Source organism: Hemibagrus wyckioides, unplaced genomic scaffold (assembly GCF_019097595.1).
Source record: "Hemibagrus wyckioides isolate EC202008001 unplaced genomic scaffold, SWU_Hwy_1.0 Contig3, whole genome shotgun sequence".
NCBI lineage: Eukaryota > Metazoa > Chordata > Actinopteri > Siluriformes > Bagridae > Hemibagrus > Hemibagrus wyckioides.
In genome coordinates, this window is record NW_026690791.1 from 135,590 (window position 1) to 159,694 (window position 24,105).

At 38.4% G+C, this 24,105-nt stretch overlaps 1 protein-coding gene across 1 annotated transcript; it reads left to right on the top strand.

The window, feature by feature from the left end:
- The first annotated feature begins 974 nt into the window (after positions 1 to 974).
- On the top strand, positions 975 to 1,777 carry LOC131350253 (eukaryotic translation initiation factor 4 gamma 1-like). Its single transcript, XM_058385439.1, has 2 exons — positions 975 to 1,301; positions 1,578 to 1,777. The coding sequence occupies exons 1-2, from the start codon at positions 975 to 977 to the stop codon at positions 1,701 to 1,703; spliced, it is 453 nt and encodes a 150-aa protein (XP_058241422.1). The 3' UTR covers positions 1,704 to 1,777.
- Positions 1,778 to 24,105: the final 22,328 nt, after the last annotated feature.

Sequence of the window (24,105 nt, forward strand, 5' to 3'; positions counted from 1 at the left end):
GTCATCTTTACTGACGACACCTCCTAAAAGGCCTGAATGCAGCATCACTGTGAGGGATCCTGTACCTCCAAAAAACACACCCACAAAGGAGGCGGAGCTGAACACTGCCCCTGCTTCAGAGCTGAATACTGAGCTGGACAATTTCAGTGTACTACAAAAATACTACTACACAGAAGAAAAGAAACAAATGCAGCTGCTTTAGTGGTGTTGTCTGTAATATTACTTTATTTCTGTTTTCATACATTATGATGAACATTACATTGATCCTGTGTGTGTTTTCCTTCAGACTCGATCCCAGAAAAAGCCCAGGGAACTGGTCAGATTCTTCATTCCCCTGACGGAAGAGGAGAAAGAGGAGGCAAAGAAAGCCAACATCGCTTTTGGTGATTTCTTGTCTGACCACCAGACGCTTACAGGGGGCGACATTGTGGAGACTCCTGCCCCTCTACAAACCACACCCCCAAAGGATCTCCACAAGAGACCAGGCCTGCTCCTCTTCTCCATCCCTCCAGAGGAGGAAGTGCAGCAGAAGACAGAGAAAGTCAACACACAGGAGAAAGAAACAAAACAAGGCTAAGGTGCAGAAGGTAGAAAAGAGTTTTAATCCTGTTGTTAGTTACTGAAATACAGTGAACTTTTCTTGTCTTGGACTTGCGTTGTTCAAAGCACATCATTAATGAAAGTGTACAGTGCTGGTTTGACTTTATTTGTAGTGACTTTTATCAAGAATATATACACATTACTTTAGGAACAAGTCTCATGTGTTAGACTGTCTCACCTGTTTAGCTTAATAACTGTTTAAATACTGAATGACTTAACACTGGGAGATATTAAAGCCTAGTTTAGTCCAGTAGTTTTAGTGCTGTAGCTTGTACTATTACTTTAGAACCATTACATTGATCCTGTGTGTGTTCTTCCATCAGACTCGATCCCAGAAAAAGCCCAGGGAACCGGTCAGATTCTTCATTCCCCTGATGGAAGAGGAGAAAGAGGAGGCAAAGAAAGCCAACATCAGTTTTGGTGATTTCTTGTCCGACCACCTGGCGCTTACAGGGGGTGACATTGTGGAGACTCCTGCCCCTCTACAAACCACACCCCCAATGGAGACTGAGCCAAACAACACTCCTGAGCCTGCTCCTGTTGAGGTCCAGCCTTCAGAGCCTCATCCCTCTGCCTCTCCTAGTAACCCAAAAGAGAGGAAGAAGTACAATCGGGAATTCCTGCTGCGTTTACGCTTCGTCAGTGCCAGCATGCACAGACCCGAGGGTTTTCCGGACATCCCCGGCGTCGTTCTGGACAAGGTAAACATGACAGTTAGTGACATGACGCTCTATAGGAGCACAGTGCTTTACTCAGTATGAAGCGTCAGGCTAATGTATCACTTTTTATTGCCCTGGAGCAGGTCGAGGACCTGTAAGTCTCACAAAGGGAACTTTAAAACACCAGATAGCTTTATTAATTGCAACATTAAAGTCTGGAGTATCTGAGAGTTGATCAGTCTTTTATTTGGTGCATTAATTCAAGTCACAGCCTTTCAGTTTTAAATAAACATTTCAATTGTTTTTGTCATCTCTAAGCAGTGTGAGCTTAAAAAGCCAAACAAGATCACCACCAGCGTGTCTCTGAATGATGACATGCAACTGGACAAGGCTGAGAAAGCCTGGAAGCCGGCGATGGAAAAAGTCCCGCAGCGACGAAGATGACCAGGAAATGGACACCAACAAAAAGGCAGTGGGGGCTTTTAGTGGCCAGAAAACAGTCCACAACCCTGACAGGAAACCAGTAGATATCAGTTTATATCTTGCTCTGTTCATGTTACAATTAGTTGCATATCTTACCTGTATATTTCAGTCTAGTTGTGTTGATATTTAACATGATCAGAAAATGACAGATGATTTTCAAAGTCTTTTCCTGTTTCTTCATAAAATGGACATAATAAAGCGTCCAAGAGTCATGATGGACAAATCAATGTGTATAAATCACACCAAAATACACAACTACATCATTTTCAAGCCCAGTAACTGAAAGTATTTTGCACAAGGAAACAGTCTATCATCATTCTGAAGTCACCTGGTTGTTAACTGCTGCCAGACGCATCACAATCTTCTTCCCCATAACGAACAAGAAGTTCTGATTGTGGATGCAGGTAAGATGAATCTGAATATAAGACAGCACATAATATAAGTTAAAGCAGAGTGAACTTCCCCTGAGCAAAAACTGTAGCACTGTACAATACCCCAGACAGGAAGGTAAAGGTGCGTGCAGAGAGGAACTGGATATTTCGGCAGGCGCTGATCAGCTCACCAGCATCGAGCGTCTGTGAAATGAAGAGCATGATGAACATAACTGCTTCCTATCACAGCCATTTTATAATAACACAAGTAACATTCTCTCACTTTCTTTACAGTCAAAACAACCCTGTGAAATACAGTGATCAGCTTTAGTAAATAAAGGAAAGGTTTGGTTACCAGAAGGACGGGTGAAGATTCCTGGACATGTTCGTTTGGCAACAGCTGTAGGTTTGGCTCAACGACCTTAAAACACACAAACACAATTAGTAACTGCAATTAACACAATTTAGTGATGACACAATGAACAAGCCCTTACCTGAATGCCAGGGAAACTGTCCTCACAGTTGTTATGAAAAGGGAATCCCTGCAAACGACAATTAGATGAAACTCAAGATCTACAACCGCATTTCATTTAAGTTCTCTTTTAATAATCGTTAAAGTGGAATCTCTTCATGAGAGTAATAAATAGCGTGATTACCTCGAGAGTCCAGCAGTGTGCGGTTTCAAGCCAGCAGAGCTGACTCTCTGGACCCCTTAACAACCTGAGGATGTCTCTCCTAAGGTCCACTTGCTAGAAATAAAGAAACCAAACTAAACATTAGAACTTGTAAAGAAGGATGTGTGTGTGTTTGTATCTCAGCTGCAGCACTGTACAATACCCCAGACTGGGAGTTGGAGGAGTCTGCAGTGTTGTACTCAACATTACAGCAGGTGCTGTTCAGCTCACCAGCACTGAGGGGCTGTGAAAAGTAGAAGATGAGGATCATCAGTGTTTTTTATCATAGCAGTTTCACACTAACACTTTCAAACATTCTGTCACTTGGAAAATCCAGAGATCAGATTTAGTAAATAAATGACAGGTTTGGTTACCAGAACAACAGCTGAAGATGTGGAGTGAGTTTCTGTGGGTAGCTGCGGCAGGATTGGCTCAACAACCTTAAGACACACAGACACACACACACACACACACACACACACACACACACTGACAAAAGCAGCCTACACGTTTCAAATGTAGTTAAAATATTTTACTGACACATACCTGGAGGACTGAGTGAGTATCTGACGATTCTCTCAGCAAATCCACAGCTTCTGCAATAAATTAGTTTCATGTAAGTTTAATTACAACTAATATTTTCTGTTAAATGTAAAACATTAAAATGGCCAAATTTATAAGGTAGTAGAGAGAGAGACGTTGTAAATTTTTCTCTCCTTTCTTTCTAATGCTTAAAAGTTAATAAACCTGTGAGTTAGTTAGCTAGTTAATTTGTGAAGAAACAGACTAATTGTAGCATTAGTAGCTTGTGTAAATTCACTGTACATGTGACTGATTAAACTCTCTAAATCCTCAAGTCCAGGCATCCTGATGAACTCCATCTCCCCATCAGGATCCACACGCTGCCGTCTACTCAGAGGGGCTTCTTGATTGCCATCCTCTTCGTCCCACCTCCTCCTTATGCCCTGGCGTGGGACAGGAGTTATCATTGTGGCAGGAGCATAGTACATACCAGCCACAATGTTGTGGATGTCGATATTGAAATAAGGCTGGGGCAAAGGAACTGTTGAAGGCTGTGGACTCCCTGAAGGTGGTGGCCTCCTCAAAGGGGATGGGGTTTTATTTTAATAGCACTGTGTATGTTTTATACAGCAGGAAAGCCTCACTATCAAAACAAGAAGTATTTACACAAGTTATATTACTGTAATCTTCCTATAACACTGCATTAAAAACTATTTTATTTACATTTACAGTATTTACATTTTAGCTGCATTTATAGGTGTTATACAGGGCTCTTCCAGTATCACGGCTTCACTGTTAGTCACACTGTGCACTTATTTCAATGCTTAAAAATATCTTCCCCCAAAAAATGCAGATTAAAATACATTTCTATTACAGTCTATTACTTTAGCACTTTCTTACTCCAGTGGTTCACATCCCCTTTGAGTCCAATTGTGTCTCCTCTCAAAAATTCGCCCTTTATCGTAAATTACACTACTCCTAACTATTTTATTCACGACAGCTAGAAACAAAACCTTGCTGAACAGAATTGAAACAAACAGCTTGATATTTTTGCCTAAGCTGCACTCTACATTGCCACACTAGCTCCATTTATTTGTACCGATTGGTTTTGTTCAGCTAGCTGCCTTTCCTCACAGCCCCTTTCTCTCTCCGCTTTAACAACTCCACAAACACGGACAATGAAAAATCCTTAAAATAATAAGTTACTTCATGTTATTGTAAGTATTTTAACTTATTCTATTCACTCCATCAAAAAAAAACTATAAACACTGAAAAACAATTACTTAGCTACATGCTAACTAGCCGTCTAGCTAATCTTTGCTAATACTCCTCGGCTTGACTTAGTAAACTTTAACAAACGTTAAGTAAACATTGGGACTTTTATGAAAAGCTGATGTTAACATATCTGAAAACATCAACACTGTTTTCTTCTTCCCTGCTCGTTTCACTGGAGTCTGCCATTTTGTCCGCTAGCTTTAGCATACTGATCGGGTACGTAAAGCGATTAGCCGAATAAAGATTAGCCGAACAGAATTTCTCAAAACCATCTAATCATATAAAACGATATTCCTGATTGTGGTTTTTTGTAATAACGCGGTGTTTAAAAGACTTTATACTTAAGTGAAAAAGAGGAAACTCAGTAACTCACCGTTCCAGGGGTCGTACAGTCCGCTCCATCCGGGCTCGGGATCCACATCCGGGTGCTGAGGCTCGGCTCCTCCCCCGAAGTTCATCATCGCTGCGCTGTAGAGTCGGTGTAGGAGTCAAATCCAGTAGTGGAGTACAGAGAAATCCGAAACAGGGGTGTAGCAAAAATGCCAAAAGATAATCCAAATCTTGCGACCTTCAGAACCAGTATAAACCAACACTAACTAGTATAAAACAGCACTAACTAGTATAAACCAATATAAACCAGCACTAACTAGTATAAACCAGTATAAACCAGCACTAACTAGTATAAACCAGTATAAACCAGCACTAACTAGTATAAACCAGCACTAACTAGTAACAAGAGTCAATAATGAATAAATAATAATAATAATCATAATAATAAGCTGAAATGTCCGGGAAGCCCAGGGAGTGAAGCATAGCTGAAGTTTAAGGCAGCATGTAGCTGTACAGTTAGAATTCAAGCTGTAGGACCAGTTTAAAGACGATACGACCTTAAAAAAAAAAAAAAATCCTGTTTACGGCATCTACCGAAAACCTCCGAAAAAAACCGAACTGTACGGAAACCAGGAAGTGAAGTCCGTAAAAAATGCATTTACAAATTATATATTTTACATTTTATAATTTGCTCCTCCTGAAAACACTCAGTGTCCTCAAGGTAGGATGATCTTTATCCTTTAATGCCACACTGTTTCTACAATAAATCATGTTAAAGTGACAGTGTTACAGTCTAATGTTATGTAGCACACAAGACACCTCATCTTGCCGTGAATTAGCCTAATGCTAGTTACCGTGCTAGCGAACCTGGCTACTGGTTTAAACTACATAATAAAATCATTAAGCTCGGTTTAAGAATTTATTTTATTTCCACAATGAAATATTTACCCTGTTAGTAGGTCACTTTTAACAACCATGACTACTGGTTTTACACTAAATCATGATTAGCCTTGTGATCCGCTAGCTAGCGCGCTAGCGGACTTTAGCCGATTTTTACCGATTTAAATTACACTGTAATAGTTGGACTAATTATATCTACATGTCTATTTGTTGTAATTTGTACATATTTTATCGGTAAATATAATATAAATATAATGTTTAGCCTAATGTTAGTTAAGCTGCTAGTGAACTTGGCTGTTGTTTTACATTACACACAAATCCTGAACGAGTTGATGAGCTTGACCAACGAGAATTTCATTTATTTCCACAATATAATACTCATCACCATTAAAAAGTCACTTTTAACAACCCTGACTACTGGTTTTATACTAAATCATACTTAGACTACTGATTAATCAGCTCTCGCGCTAAAGGGCATGGTTACAGATGTACACCGATCAGCCATAACATTATGACCACCGACAGGTGAAGTGAATAAGACTGATGATCTCCTCATCATGGCACCTGTTAGTGTGTGGGATATATTAGGCAGCAGGTGAACATTTTGTCCTCATAGTTGATGTGTTAAAAGCAGGAAAAATGGGAAAGTGTAAGGATTTGAGCGAGTTTGACAAATGGTGATGGCTGCACGACTGGATCAGAGCATCTCCAAAACTGCAGCTCTTGTGGGATGTTCCCGGTCTGCAGTGGTCAGTATCTATCAAACGTGGTCCAAAGCAGGAACGGTGGTGAACCGGTGACAGGGTCATGGGCGGCCAAGGCTCACTGATGGACGTGGAGAGTGAAGGCTGACCCATGTGGTCCGATCCACAAGACGAGCTACTGTTGCCCAAATTGCTGAAGAATTTAATGCTGGTTCTGATAGAAAGGGGTCCGAATACACAGTAAATCACGGTTTGTTACTTATGGGACTGCATAGTCAGGGCGCCCATGTTGACCCCTGTGCACCACTGAAAGCACCAACAATGGGCACGTGAGCATCAGAACTGGACCACGAAGCAAAGGAAGAAGGTGACCTGGTCTGATTAATCAAGTTTTCTTTAACATGGCGTGGATGGACGGGTGTGTGTGCACATGGCACCAGGATGCACTATGGGAAGAGGGCAAGCTGGCGGAGGCAGTGTCATGCTTTGGGCAATGTTTTGCTGGGAAACCTTTTGGTCCTGCCATCCATATGGATGTTGCTTTGACATGAACCACCTACCTAAGCATTGTTGCAGGCCATCTACACCCTTTGATGGTAACGGTATTTCCTGATGTCTGTGGCCTCTTTCAGCAGGATGATGCACCGTGCCCCAAAGCAAAAATGGATCAGGAATGGTTTGATGACCACAACAATGAGAATGAGGTGTTGACTTGGCTTCCAAATTCCCCAGATCTCAATCCAATCGAGCATCTGTGGGATGTGCTGGACAAACAAGTCCAATCCATGGAGGCCCCACCTCGCAACTTACAGGACTTAAAGGATCTGCTGCTAACATCTTGGTGCCAGATACCACAGCACACCTTCAGGGATCTAGTGGAGTCCATGCCTCGACAGGTCAGGGCTGTTTTGGCAGCAAAAAGGGGACCAACAGCATATTGGGCAGGTGGTCATAATGTTATGGCTGAGCGGTGTATGGTATCTACCTAGAGAACTTCACTAATGGTTTCATTTCCACAATATCATAGTGAGTATAAAGGTTTTAATAATTATACAGTATAATATTTTTTATAGATTTGGGTGGTGGACAGGGGCAGGAGGTTTTAGAGAGTTTAATCAGGTCACATGTACAGTGAATTTACACAATCTGACTGCTACAATTTTTCTGTTTCTTCACAAGTTAACTAATTATCAAACTCACTGCTTTATTAACTTTTATGCATTAATAGGAAAGTTTGATATTGTGTAATTGAAGAGTCATAATTCTGAGTCACAGAAAAATAATCTATTGCAGAGCCTGTGGATGTGCTGGAGGAATCAGCAGATACTCCCTCTGTCCTCCAGGTATGTGTCAGTTAAATAGTAATATTTTAACTTCATTTAAAACCTACAGGCCACTTTTTTCTAAGTGTGTGTGTGTGTGTGTGTGTTTGTGTGTGTGTGTGTGTTTGTGTGTGTGTGTGTGTGTTTGTGTGTGTGTGTGTGTGTGTGTTTGTGTGTGTGTGTGTGTGTGTGTTAAGGTCATTGAGCCAATCCTGCAGCTGCTGCCCACCGAACCACACGAAGAACCTTGAGCTGTCATTCTGGTAAGAAAATCCTTCATTTATTTCCTAAAGCCAATCAATGGATTTTACAAGGTTGTTTTTACTGTAAAGAATGTTAGTATAAATCTGATATGATAAGAAGCACTTATGATCTTCATGCTCTACATTTCACAGCCGCTCGATGCTGATGAGCCGGACAGTGCCTGCCGTGATGTTCAGTGTGTGTCTGTAGTCTCCTCCCTCTCCCAGGTATTCTACACTGCTGTAACTGAGATACAAACACACAAACATCCTTCTTTACAAGATCTAATGTTAAGTTTTGTTTCTCTATTTCTGGCCAGTGGACATAAGCAGAGACATGATTGGAATGATGAGGGGTCCAGAGAGTCGGCTCTGCTGGTTTGAAAGCGCAGAGACACACTGCTTGACTCGTGAGGTAATCACAGTCTTTATTACTCTGATGAAGAGAATGGACATTTTTGAACTGACATGATTTTTAGAAGAGCACTTTTGTGAAATGTGGTTGTAGATCTTGAGTTTCATCTGTCTTTTACAGGGATTCCCTTATTATACCAGTGATAAGGAGAGTTTCACTGGCATTCGGGTAAGGGATTATTCATTGTGGCATCACAAAATGTTATGAACTGCAGTGACTAATTGTGTTTGTGTGTTTTAAGTTTGTTGAGCCGAACATCCAGCTGCTGCCCACAGAACAACCTCAAGACCCTTCACCTGTTTTTCTGTTTTTTTCTAAGTGACAGAATATTAGTATGAAACTGCTGTGATCAGAAGCACTCATGATCTTCCTGCTCTACTTTTCACAGTCGCTCGATGCTGGTGAGCTGATCAGCGCTTGGTGTAATATTCAGTTCCTCTCTGCACAGGCCTCCATCTCCCAGTTCAAGGTATTCTACAGTGCAGCAGCTGAGATACAAACACACAAACACCCGTCTTTACAAGTTGTAATGTTTAGTTTTGTTTCTCTATTTTCAGTCAGTGGAAATGAAAACATACTTCCTGGGGATGATAAGGGGCCCACAGAGCCGTCTTTGTTGGTTTAAATCCACCAAGACGAGCAGCTTGAATCACATGGTAATCACAGACTTAATTACTCTGAGGAAGAGAATTGACCTTGATGATTATTAGACGCTCACGTTTGTGAAATAGATCTTGAGTTTCAGCTTTTTGTCATTTGCAGGGATTCCCTTATGAGTCCTCCATAGAGAACTGTTTCACTGGCATACAGGTAAGGGATTATTCGTTGTGGCGTCACAAAACTTTTGTTAATTGCAGTGACTAATTGTGTTCACTTTAATTTGTTCTCTTAAGGCTGAATCTGGGAGGGTTACAGAGTTCATCTCCTGTAACCGAATGGAGACATCATTCGTCGTGCCACATTATTTTGTGGTAAATTTATTGCACTGTCATGAAGTGTATCTTGTAGTTAGTAACTTTTAGAATTTTGTCAGTTGTGCTTTTATTTGTCTTCAGTGTGGATATTTTTTTATTCAACAGCAAACCATTACAACGGTAACCTGCACTTTGCTGTATGTGGCTGAAGATGGACAGATGTTCACCTCCACTTGGGACTATGATCACAACGACTGTGAGGTAATTCAGACTTTCAGACCTGATGTGTATCTACATATGCTGCTATTCCCCTGATTCGGATACTGTAAAATTTACTGTGTGAGTTTTAATGATTTAATGATTTGGCTTGCAGGAGAGTGAGGAGCGCCTTAACCCAGAGGAGTTGGAGGTGCCCTTCATTTGGTACGATCCTCTTCACTCTTTAATGATGTAACAGTGTATTGTATGTTTAATATACACTAAACATTTACATCTCTTGTTTCTTAGCTGCCATCTTTCAGACAGAGGGGTGACTGAAATCGGCCTGAAGGTGCCCGCGCTTCGTGAGGCGTTTGCTGTGAGTAAAACCTTTATTCAGCTGCTGTTACTGCGCAGGTAAAGTCCACTCTGCTTTAACTTTTATATTGTGTGCTGTCTTATATTCAGACTCTGCTTGCCAGCATCCACAAGCAGAACTTCTTGTTCATGGCTGGAAAGAAGATCGTCATGCGACTGGCAGCAGCTAACAACCAGGTGACTTCAGAATGATGAAAGACTGTATCATTTTTGTGATGGATATAATTTCAGTTTCTCAGCCATAGCCAAAGTGAGTTACAGAGATTTTTTCGTTTGCTTTAACAGGATGCAGTTGGTGTGCAGTTGGCCTACGAGGCCCTGATTCGATTCCTGAGGACGCCTTCCAATCAGGAATCGATTAAAGCAGAGCTCAGCTCCTGTGTAAGCTAATAAACGCCTGTGTGAAATGACAGATGTTTAAAGATAACAGATTTTGCTAATATAGAAAACAGGACTCCAATATGTAAAGCTAATTTATTTTTGTATCTTTTCTACTCTGTGCAGGACCACCACTACAACTTCCTGGATGTTTTTTTGAGCTGATTTTCTTCAGCTACTTTATAAATGGCTCAAAACCTCAGCCAGTAAGTGTCTTATCAGGAGATTTCTAAGTAATGTTTGAGTTTCAGAACATGGTCTATTTGATCTGGTTTTCTTTTTCCATATTTTTTAAACCTGATAAGACATGGCATTAATGAAGCTTGTCTTTCTTTCCAAAAGTTTAAGGGAGGTTTCTTGGAGCGCCTGCTTGCGCTCTTCAGCATGTGGGACGTGGACGTGTGGGAGCCTGCAGCAGAGCTGTACTTCACAGTGCTTATTGTAAGTGTTGAATATCTTCTGATGCCACGATCCACAAATTCTCAGGATTGTATCTTAAACTCAGTGACACTATGTTGGATGTGTGTGGAATTTGTCAATAGGATTACCTTACAGAGCTTGCTGAAGTACTCTTCACTCAGCCTCTGGAGCTCTACAGTGACCCAGCAGCCTTAGCCACCACAGTTCAGCGACTCCTCAAGCTGCACGTCCAGCTGATGATGGACATTTTGGAGGAGCTCTGAGCAATGTCTTTCCCCTTACCCACTTCATCTTTTCTTCCTCTGTTTCATTTCATCTTCTTTTCTCTCACTTCTTTTTCCTACATTGCTCAGGCTCCACACGTAAGTATGAAATCATTTTATTTCTATTTTTGATCAACTTAATATTTAAAAAATCTCTTTTCTTTCCTACAGGTTTGTACAGTGAACCCCAGGACCTGAAGAAGGGCTTAACCTTAGCATTTAAGATCCCTCATCCCTTAATAATCATCCCTTATTAATCTATCCCTCTGTTCCTATCCCACTCCCCCTATTCCCATCAATAGCCTATAGATTGGAAATACATGTATAGAATTGTTTAGAAATAAACTTATTTGTATACTTCTTATAGACTTTGCTTAAATAAATGTTTATATTTGTTCCTATTGCGGTCTCATTCTGATTATTTTTAGCCATCAGTATATGTATAAAAGTTTCCTTTAAACGCAACACAAACTGAATTTTTCACTCATATACAGATCATTTTTACAGAATTTCACAACCTTTAAATGGTTTACTAAAATGTGAAAAATAACAAATATATTATATATTTGTTATTTCATTATATATTTTATTATATATTATATTCAGTGTTGGGGAAAGTTACTTTTAAAAGTAATGCGTTACAATATTGTGTTACTCCCTAAAAAAGTAACTACTTGCATTACTTAGTTATTTTTTTATAAAAAGTAATGTTATGTTACTTTTGCGATACTTTTTCTTAAATTTGACCAGTAGACTGTAGTCTAGGTCTGACAGCATTAATCATACTGCAGAATTACTCTTACTAATATAACTTGTGTAAATACGTCTTGTTTTGATAGGGAGGTTTTCCTGCTTTACAAAACATACACAGTGCTATTAAAAAGGGTTTCTGCTTCTTTTTATGAGACGTTTTTAAATGTGCCACATTGTCTGTTTATCTTCTTTGACACAGGGACACAGAGGGAGACGTTTGTGTTTCCGGAGGATGAGCTCAGCTACAACAGAGAGCTCAGTGACTCTGAGGACAATGACATCTGGCCTATGAGAGGTCTCTCTCCTGTATGGATCCCACCACCTGTGAGGATCCCATCCCCACCTATGAGAGGTCTCTCTCCTGTATGGATCCCATCACCTGTGAGGATCCCATCCCCACCTATGAGAGGTCTCTCTCCTGTATGGATCCCACCACCTTTGAGGATCCCATCCCCACCTATGAGAGGTCTCTCTCCTGTATGGATCCCACCACCTGTGAGGAGCCCATCCCCACCTATGAGAGGTCTCTCTCCTGTATGGATCCCACCACCTGTATGGATCATCCGTTTCCCCGTTAACTTGGTTTCTATTTCCATGGGAGAGCTGTTCAAAAGTTCAGAAGCTCAGTCATCACCTCATGTTCATCACCTCATATCCATGATGTATGGTAAGTATCTGTGGTAAGTATGTGTGATAATTATTTCACCCCTAGATTTCAGCATTAGTCTTTTTTAATAATTATGTAAGTATTTCATCCTTTTAAACACATGGGGTGGTGAGAATCCGCTTGATACCTTCTCGTCTGTTGTGTTGGAAAAAAATTTAAAAAAACATTTTGGAGCTAACTATGTAACCTGTTCCCAAAATTTTCAGTAGACCCAAGAGCCCAGTGTTCATGCTCAGGCCTCTTCTGTAGTTTTTTTAAGAACACCTCTTATGAGTTCATAGCCCATAGTTCATAGCTACATCATTCGGTCACTTTATGAATCTCGGTGTGATTGCGCAGGCATCCAGAGGATTCTTACCACCATCTCCAGCATAATCTCTAAATGTAAATCATTTTAATGATATAATTGTGGTATGATTAAAGTAATTATGGCATCTAGTTAAAAATGTGAGTCTTGTTTTTTTTGCATTTCCATTTAATTTGTATTAAATGTATAGGATTTTTATAATTATAAAATTATAATATATTAATGTTGTTTATTTATGTTATGTGTATTATTGTCATTTATATTAATAAATAAATAAATATAATTGTATTGTTGTTGAATTATGCATTGTTTTTGTGCAAGACTTTTACTATTAAATTATACAAATGTGTTGTGGTATAAAATGTTAAAATATTATATAAAATATTAATATCTGTAATAAGTGTACAGTTTGTCATTGCTTGTAAATAGTTAATACATTGTTTTTTGGTTCATTACACACGTGTCTCAAGTGTCTTTTTTTATAACACATCATAAACATTTCTCATTTGTTTCTCATATAATTACACAGTAAAAAGAGTAGAGTATTGCTGTATTACATATCAGTATTTTTCTAAAACAACAGTCATGTTACTGTGTGAAATGCTGTCAGAGAGAGAGAGAGAGAGAGAGAGAGAGAGAGAGTGTGTGTGTGTGTGTGTGTGTGTACTGAGATGAAACAATTAAACAGTTAAACATCTCACCATATGCTACTGAATACTAGAACACTGAGTTATATTTTTGTGTGTGTGACTTGTCTTGGCATTAACTGTGAAAAGCAAAGAAAGAATTTCATTGTACAGGGAAACTTGTTTTCCTCACTGTGCACAAGACAATAAACACTTTGAACTGAATTGAATTGAGTTGTTTATACTGTATCATATATGCAGATATAATCATATATACAGATATGAGCTATATTCTAATCCATTTTAATCTTAATGAAAACGTATGAAAATTGCACTTCCACAACGTGTTTCATTTCCGTTTACCAAAAAAATTTGATGCTTTTAAAAACTTCTCAAAGATACAGAAATAATTTTCTGCACGATTCCCTCTAGATGGCGCCATTGAGATGTTTCAGGTTCTTGTTAGGGAATATTTGACAGTCTCAGCGCGCCCTCTGCTGGTGAAATAGAAATCACAGCGTCTTCATGACACCTTTATTAACCATTATGAATGAGTTTTATCTCCTAAAGTTACTGTAAATAATGATAAAACATTTAAACCAGAATGAATCTGAACTAACAAAATAAATCAGCATATGTTTTCCACGTTTCTTATTATTTGTCCTTTATTTTATTACTACTTTATTATTTTATTAGTATTTTACTATTTATTGGGTTTATTTGATGTCCAGAGAACGCTCTCATGGAAGATCATGTCTGATTATTTTTAAGGCTTCATCCAGAATCTATTCAGCTTCTGTTTCTGTTGACATGTGAGTCAGAATATAAAACACTCTTACGGCTGACAAGTGCATGAATTCTACACACTGTCTCAACACAGTAGTTTATAAAGATTTAGGTCACAACAGAAGATGATTTTTACCTATTCATATTGTAAAGACTGAGCTTTATGGAACTACAGTGATTGGTACAAGCCTCTGAAATGGCATGTTCCATTAAATATCTACACCAATACGAAGGTCATTGGAAATACCAAGATTGTGTGCACGTGTGCATGTGTACGCATGTTTGTCTAGACATGCTGGATGGGAGAGTATGTGATGATAGGATGATATATTTTAGTTTGTAGTCTTTCAGTTAGAACTCCATCACCATTTCCCACAAAAATAATAATAAACATCATTTATTTAGAGTAAGCGCTCTGTGTGCTGCCATTGTATAAAGTCCATTATGATTAACTCATGTTAAAAAGAAGAATATGAACAATAAAATAATTACAACACAGGACAGCTGTTCTAACTGTTAGATAAGCTTTATTAACTCCACTGATCAAAATGTTTGCTTACAGTTCCCTTTTAGTCCTACTGCCAACACCATTTTTCCATTTTCAGACAGTTCACATTTATCTATGACAAGAAGCAAGATATGCCACAAATGATCTAAAACCACACCATCAGACTGAGCTTTGTCCAGTAACTTCCATGTACATTAGTGTCTTAAAAATCAATTTCAGCCACAGCAGTATGTCAGAGCTTGAGATGCATTTCCTCAAAACACCTGGAATCAGTTATAAATGTTGCCTGCACAGACAAAACAAGGACATTTTAAGACACATTGAGGCCATTTCTGTCATAAATGAACACACTTAAATTAATACACTAGCCTTCAAAATAAGGAATGTACAAAACAGAAAAGAAATATATAAAGCTGGACACTTTATAGCCTTGCTAAGGCCATAATAAAATATATAGTGGGGTCCAAATGTCTGAGACCACTAGTAAAAATGCTTCTTTTTGGCATTTCTTTCTAATTTAATACATTAATTTGTTTTACAGATTATATTATTTGACAACAACTTTCTTTCTTTCTGCAAATCTTTGAAATTTATGCAAGATGCCTTTCTGAGCTTCTAGCATTTAGCATGTTGCCTTTTTTGCTTTAAATGAGTGTGTGCATTTGAGCTGCATGGACACCACAAGTTTATGTAAAACCTTACAAGCCTTTTTAGATCAAATGCATCAGTGTGTCACTTGAACACATGCTTCAGTAAAAAAGATCAGACATGAGGAAAATCTGACCTTTAAATAGACACCTAGAAAGAGTACAGAATCTTAAATGAACTATTGTTTACTTTCTATATTTTAAATAGGAAAAAATGCAGTTGAAGAAAAATCCCGGATTATTAATGTGGTCACAGAATTTTGGACTCCATGCGTAGATTTGTTGTTTTACCCGAGTTGGTTTCTTCAAGTCTTTTGTTTTGCGGTGATTGAATGAATCTGACATTTGACAAATTCAGTCTTTCAGCCTGTGAAATGTTAAAAAAAAAAAAAAAAACCTGTGAGGGTGGACTAATGCAAATTTTGTTTGCCCAAAATTAAGAGATGACTAGAGCACAAGCCTCCATTTAAGAATATTGAGAATTAATAAGAGCTTAATCCTAGAAGGAAAACAATGTTTTCTACAAATAAACTATAAAAGCTTAGGTTTATTCTGATTCAGCTGATTTTTTTTCAGTGGACATAATCAATACATTTATCACATTACAATTATTTATGTGAGTAATAAACCATATAAACATACTGTGATAACACTTTACATTAAGGCTCTGTTAACTTTATTTACTGCATTAGTTAACATTAAAGAAATGCTTATATGAAAGCTGATACCTTCTTTATAACAGATCACCTTAGACCCTGAATCTCTTCTTGGAGCTGAAATTAATCACCAGACCTAACTTATAAACACTGATTCAGATGTCTGAAACTGAAGTGTTTAAAAAAGAAAAGAAAAGAAAAGAAAAGCTATTTATTATATCAAGAAGTACAAGTATAAAAATAAAATTTCATTCAAGTCATTTAATTCATTTATTATTTCTATTTCATTAAGTGGTTACAGGCTGGTCTTCTTGTGAAAGTATATAAAGAGACTTAATGCATTACTTCTATACTCTGTGGTACCTGATAGTAAGTCTCCTGTATTAGGTCAATTCTCAATCTCACCACAGGATGGCAGTATCGGATACAGCTTATATAAAACAAGGCGAAACCTAGAACTACCTCATCATCATTAGATTACATATCCAACAGTGAGATTGATTTGTTGTGAGAAAGCCTAGTGCGTAAATTGATTGAAATAATAAGTTGCTGAATTTTCTCAGGAACAGTCATCTAGTTCAATTCAGTGAATGTCAGATGATGTTTGTGTGTTGCCAGGTGTGTGGTTTTTAGACCAAACAATTATTTCAGGTCTTGTGTGTGGCACATGTTCCATAATACTTCGTGCCAAGTAAGAATGTCACTTTTGAGAAGTTTTTCTCTGCTGACCAGACACAAGGAGTGAGTTTTGACCAGTACCTTGCGGAACTGCACACACTAAGTAAGACTTGTGAATTTGAAGGAGGTCTAACAGGTCATCTTGGTCTGCAAGACATCGCAGGAGAGACATTATTGTTGCAGATTTTGCCTCCACATCTTCAACATTTACTTTTTGGGGTTTTCATTCTTTGCTGCTTTTGCTTTGCAAAATGTGTTTTGCTCCTCTTTTTTAATGGCCTGCACTGCAGCATCTTCTCTATGTAGTTCCTTGGCTTGTGCACAAGTTATTTCAGCAGGTCTACACATATTGACTGATTTCTCCAGGGTCAGAGCTGGTTCACATAACAGTCTTTCCCTGAGACCATTATCAGGAATCCCACAGACTATTTTGTCCCTCACCATTGAGTCTCTAAAATCTCCAAATTTCAATATTTCATTGTGGAAATAAATACTGTGACCTCTACTACTCTACTACTCTGATCTCATGGAAAACCAGAAAACAGCCAACAGTAGCATTATCTACTTGCGAAGCAGAATACATGTCCTTATCATCAGCCATTCAGGAATGTATCTACTTAGAGCAGCTACTCAAAGGTATGGATACATACCAATACGCACAAACAAAAGTGTATGAAGACAACCAAGGTACAATAGCAATAGCCAGAAACCCAGTTTACAGGCAAAGGTGCAAGCACATTGACATCAAGTAGCACTTTATAAAGGAAACTGTGAATGATGGCAAGGTAATCTTGGAATACCTACAGAGCAAATGGTTGCTGACATTATGACAAAGCCAGCCACTAAGCTAAAGTTAAAGAGGTTTGCTCGAGACGTGTTTGGTACTTAAAAGAGTAAAAGGTTTATGTTTACATCGTTTATGTGTAAGAGAAGCCTTATTTGTTATTTTGTTTTCAGGTAACTTAATAAGCTAAGAGCAAGTGTGGGTGTTAAGTATTGCACTCTTACTCGTTAGATTACGGCATCAGCCGAACTACTCTTGTTTTATTGAATGTATTACGGTTCATTTGGGTGTGATGTCATTACGTTATACAATGCACTCTATGTAAAACGTTTATAGGGTTAATGTCGGATGTACAGAGCCGATGCTTGTTCAAGTTTATTAATAAATGTTCCAAAGAAGTTGATAATGAGACGTGTAACGTTTTGTTTGTTTTCATACGTGTGTTCAAGCCCATTCAAATCCATTTTAAAACAAATGAGACAAGTCTTTAAAGAGCAAATGGTGGCATATAAAATAAGAGCTGTGTCTGTGCTTATGGTATCTGTCTGCATCTCAGTCTGTCCATAAGCTGAGGTGTTACAAACAGCAGAACTGATTACTGGAAGAGTTTAAGAGTGAACAGATATTTAGAGACTTTTCCAAGACAAAATATGAATCAATCCAACTTGAATAAATGCTATTATTTATTGAATAACATTTAATAAAACCCAGGCATTGAGCCTCAATAACTCTCCAGTAAACAGAAACAAATGACCACAACCAAAAATCCAGACATTATTCATAGCACTGAATATACATTTTACAAAAAGCTCTCTTTTCAATATTAATATCATTTATCTTCAATAAAATATCAATTATGATGCGATAAATCGATACAAACATGAAAGACAGTTTGCAAATAGGAATAAAAAATCCATATAAGATTTTGCACCAATTATAAAAGAGTAAGCCTGAATTAAACAATGGTACATAAACAATCTGAGTCCAAGGAGTGAAAAAAGCAGTATTAGAGATTTTGAGACCAAAACAAATAAAAAGAACAAATAATCACTGAATACAAAACACAACTAGATGAAATATTGAGAAATATACAACGACGACTTTTTCTGGATTCACTGCTATGGCCATGAAACTACAGTCTGAACCTTTTGAGTCAGCAAGTATTCTGTATATTTCTAAGTAATCAGATTTGGGTAAAACAATGGAAAAAGACCAAAAATGACTTTGCTATGGCTTCACAGCTGCAGCTTGAACAGTTCAACAAACAAGTCCAACAAACTCAGCTCCAATAACAAAACTATGAAAGTGCATAGATAACTGTTAACTTTTTTATAAACAGCAGCCAAGATTAAACATCCAGCTTCAGAAGCTTATTCTTCAATGACTGCACTCTTGCAGTACACTGAGAGCCAAGGTGCAGAAATAATGTCTGGGTCACCTCGAAGGTATACTTCTTCAGGTACTCAATGTTAAGTGCATAAATGATACCAAAAAGTAAAGCAAATGCATTTGGCAGGTCATCAACATCATCAAGCACAATTTTCTCTTCCAGCACCACAGCTATACTTCTTGTGTTTGGGTTGGTTATTGCCACATCTTCAACAAAACTGAGGATATCTACTTTGAGTCCCTTAGTGCAGGTTTCCTTCTGGACTGTGTCCTACAGAGACAACAAACTATGGGTCAAAATCAATACAGGACAAAAATAAGAAAAAGAAGAAGTGTCTTGCTCAAAGGTACAATCAAGGAAGTTATGTTTTGTGCTGGGACTTGAACACACACCCTTCTTATCAGAGACTCAAAGCCATCACTACAGCTAGCTTGCACTGCTTCACTGGAATCTTTAAGTGCCATTAATTCAGTGGGAGAAATAGCTGAATCAATGCAAACTAGTTATCGTGTTGCTCTGGCATGGTTGTAATGGCTCAGTGACAGAAGGCTTGATCAGAAGGTTGTGTTCAAATTCCAGCACACTTCCAAGCAGCATTGGTTGAGTAAGACCCTTATCTTTCAGCTTAGTTGTATCCTACATCAGTCAAATGAGCAAGTGTGCTGGGTTATGTGTCATTTTATGCAACATTAAGATATTACAGCACTTTACTGATCACCCAAATTGCCAGTCAAAACTAAACATTAGAACTTGTAAAGACGGGTGTTTGTGTGTTTGTATCTCAGCTGCTGCACTGTAGAATACCTTGAACTGGGAGATGGAGGCCTGTGCAGAGAGGAACTGAATATTACACCAAGCACTGATCAGCTCACCAGCATCGAGCGGCTGTGAAAAGTAGAGCAGGAAGATCATGAGTGCTTCTGAACACAGCAGTTTCATAGTAATATTCTGTCACTTAGAAATAAACAGAAAAACAGGTGAAGGGTCTTGAGGTTGTTCTGTGGGCAGCAGCTGGATGTTCGGCTCAACAAACTTAAAACACACAAACACAATTAGTCACTGCAGTTCATAACATTTTGTGATGCCACAATGAATAATCCCTTACCTGAATGCCAGTGAAACTCTCCTTATCACTGGTATAATAAGGGAATCCCTGTAAAAGACAATTAGATGAAACTCAAGATCTACAACCACATTTCACAAAAGTGCTCTTCTAAAAATCATGTCAGTTGAAAAATGTCCATTCTCTTCATCAGAGTAATAAAGACTGTGATTACCTCGCGAGTCAAGCAGTGTGTCTCTGCGCTTTCAAACCAGCAGAGCCGACTCTCTGGACCCCTCATCATTCCAATGATGTCTCTGCTTATGTCCACTGGCCAGAAATAGAGAAACAAAACTTAACATTAGATCTTGTAAAGAAGGATGTTTGTGTGTTTGTATCTCAGTTACAGCAGTGTAGAATACCTGGGAGAGGGAGGAGACTACAGACACACACTGAACATCACGGCAGGCACTGTCCGGCTCATCAGCATCGAGCGGCTGTGAAATGTAGAGCATGAAGATCATAAGTGCTTCTTATCATATCAGATTTATACTAACATTCTTTACAGTAAAAACAACCTTGTAAAATCCATTGATTGGCTTTAGGATATAAATGAAGGATTTTCTTACCAGAACGACAGCTGAAGGTTCTTCGTGTGGTTCGGTGGGCAGCAGCTGCAGGATTGGCTCAATAACCTTAACACACACACAAACACACACACACACACACAAACACACACACACACACACACACACTTAGAAAAAAGTGGCCTGTAGGTTTTAAATGAAGTTAAAATATTACTATTTAACTGACACATACCTGGAGGACAGAGGGAGTATCTGCTGATTCCTCCAGCACATCCACAGGCTCTGCAATAGATTATTTTTCTGTGACTCAGAATTATGACTCTTCAATTACACAATATCAAACTTTTCTATTAATGCATAAAAGTTAATAAAGCAGTGAGTTTGATAATTAGTTAACTTGTGAAGAAACAGAAAAATTGTAGCAGTCAGATTGTGTAAATTCACTGTACATGTGACCTGATTAAACTCTCTAAAACCTCCTGCCCCTGTCCACCACCCAAATCTATAAAAAATATTATACTGTATAATTATTAAAACCTTTATACTCACTATGATATTGTGGAAATGAAACGATTAGTGAAGTTCTCTAGGTAAATACCATACACTGCTCAGCCATAACATTATGACCACCTGCCTAATATGCTGTTGGTCCCCTTTATGCTGCCAAAACAGCCCTGACTGTCGAGGCATGGACTCCACTAGATCCCTGAAGGTGTGCTGTGGTATCTGGCACCAAGATGTTAGCAGCAGATCCTTTAAGTCCTGTAAGTTGCGAGGTGGGGCCTCCATGGATTGGACTTGTTTGTCCAGCACATCCCACAGATGCTCGATTTGACTGAGATCTGGGGAATTTGGAAGCCAAGTCAACACCTCATTCTCATTGTTGTGGTCATCAAACCATTCCTGATCCATTTTTGCTTTGGGGCACGGTGCATTATCCTGCTGAAAGAGGCCACAGACATCAGGAAATACCGTTACCATCAAAGGGTGTAGATGGCCTGCAACAATGCTTAGGTAGGTGGTTCATGTCAAAGCATCATCCATATGGATGGCAGGACCCAAAAGTTTCCCAGCAGAACATTGCCCAAAGCATGACACTGCCTCCGCCAGCTTACCCTCTTCCCATAGTGCATCCTGGTGCCATGTGCACACACACCCGTCCATCCACGCCATGTTAAAGAAAACTTGATTTATCAGACCAGGTCACCTTCTTCCATTGCTTCGTGGTCCAGTTCTGATGCTCACGTGCCCATTGTTGGTGCTTTCAGTGGTGCACAGGGGTCAACATGGGAGCCCTGACTATGCAGTCCCATAAGTAAAAAACCGTGATTTACTGTGTATTCGGACACCTTTCTATCAGAACCAGCATTAAATTCTTCAGCAATTTGGGCAACAGTAGCTCGTCTTGTGGATCGGACCACATGGGCAAGTGTTGTGTGTTGTTTGCTTTCTTCGATTCCGCTGGCTTATTGTGCGAAGTGCTCTTCATAGCCTCTACAAAACACAGGCCCGATTCTGTGCTGAACACCGCCATCATCTCTCTCTCTCTTTAACGATCGCTTTTCAGCCTGGTGCTTCGTTGCCAAATTGTTGTCACTGGGCGGACACCTGGAATTTCTGAGCTGAGGAAGAAACCACGTTATAACATGAACTGAAGTTTATTAACAGACTCTATGAACATGATGCACCTCATAGCGTGTACACAAGCACACACACCTCACGTCACATGCCACCATAGCTCTACAGTTTTTAATACATACACATCAAAGATTATGTCAACATATTTGTCTTTATATTCGTTTTTTATATACTTTTTAAATGATCTTTAATACGCTACAAATAGCTTAAAATTAAACTGATAAAAAAAGGACATGCAGTCTTCAAAGGATAAATTCATAGTTCACTTCTGGCAATAATGTTCTTTATGTGTTGTGCTTAGGGATGGTATGGATGTCCAACAGGAAGTAGATTTACTTTCAAACCAAAAAAATTCATAGTCTGGATTTATTGATGAGCGCACCAGAGAGGATAAAGTAAACAATAATCTCTGGTAATGTAGAACTTGTTTGGAATGAAGACTTGTTTATTCTCAGCCCATTTGATGCTCCATGTAGTTACCGTATGAATATGAACCTCCAACTCCCTACAACCTAATCTGAAAGAAGTGGGCACTTATAATAATTATATAAAATATTAAATCATCATTAAAACTTTCTTGGTAGACAGATCATAATTCATGATGTCATCACTTACAGTTTCCTATTTCCACCTTTTCTCTCTTTTAATCTGTGCACAGTTCCACTTGCAGTACTGTTTCCTTTCCACTCTCTAACTCTGCACTACTGTGTGGTCCTCTTACTGCCGTCTCACGTTTTCCTAAAAGTAATTCCATTGTCCGATTGTCCAATTATTACAAATTTGCTCCCAGTTTCGAAACCATTTTAGCCTCCAAAGTTTGCCACTGGTTTCATCTATTAATTGTAGTCCTATATCCCCCTGGATCCATTAATTATTATTTTTTCTGATTATGTGAATTCTTCTTCTATAGTTGGTCAGTCTAATCATTAGGATGTCCTTATAATTGTGGCTTGATCTTGATCAAAAGTGTATTGACTACAAGTATGTGCACTGTGTATACATAATTTATATTAATGTTTTGTTTGCTGATATAAACAATTGTGATTCAAACTTTCTTCTGTACATAATTGACATACACTTTATAATTATGTATTGAGGTTTTTTTGGTTTGTATAACTCTGAGTGTGGGGAAAATATGTTGTTTCTATTCTCCTGTATCTTTATCCTTTTATTATTATAAAGGTTCAATAAACAGATTGAGCAAAAAAGAAAGAAAGAATAAAAATGACTGAAATAAATGAAAGTTTCATAGTGTTATTGGAGTCTCCCTCCCTATATGGTAAACATTCTCCTTACAGAAAGCTTCAGCATTACAGTAGTTCTATAGATTCAGTATTTCTTTACATCACTGCATTTAAACATTACATTACTTTACATTACATTACATTACATTATATGTAATTTATACACATTGATTTGTCCATTATGACTTTTGGACGCTTTATTACATCCATTTTATGATGAAAAAGGAATATAAACTGATATCTACTGGTTTCCTGTCAGGGTTGTGGACTGTTTTCTGGTCACTAGAGGCCCCCACTGCCTTTTTGTTGGTGTCCGGTCTCTGTCATTATGTCTAATAGGTGTCTCCTGTGCTTTGTTTAGGTTTGTGTATTTAAGTCACAGGGACCTTCAAAGATGATGAAAATACCCAGATCTGTGCCTCAGCAGAATCTTGCCTCTTAGGTCTACAAACTATGATGTGTTTTTGTTATGACTGTTAATGAAGTTTTAGAAAAATCTCAAGTGTGATCAGTGGAAATCACAGGTACCTAAGCTATAATTTTAGCACCACAGATAATTAACTTTCTTTAATTAAATTATCTACTGAAATGTGTTATTCCAAAACCTCATGAAAACCTGTTTATGAGTTCAATCCATTTTAGAGTATGACTGTAATGTTATAAAATGAGTGAAAAATCAAGGGGTCTGTTTACTTTCTGAATGCACTGTACCTTTATATTATAATGGTAAGCCAGTCATTGACA

Coding starts and splice junctions, on each gene's coding strand:
- LOC131350253 (XM_058385439.1), top strand. CDS start 975: ATGGAAGAGGAGAAAGAGGAGGCAAAGAAAGCCAACATCAGTTTTGGT. Junction 1,302..1,577: donor CCGGCGTCGTTCTGGACAAG/GTAAACATGACA, acceptor GTCATCTCTAAG/CAGTGTGAGCTTAAAAAGCC.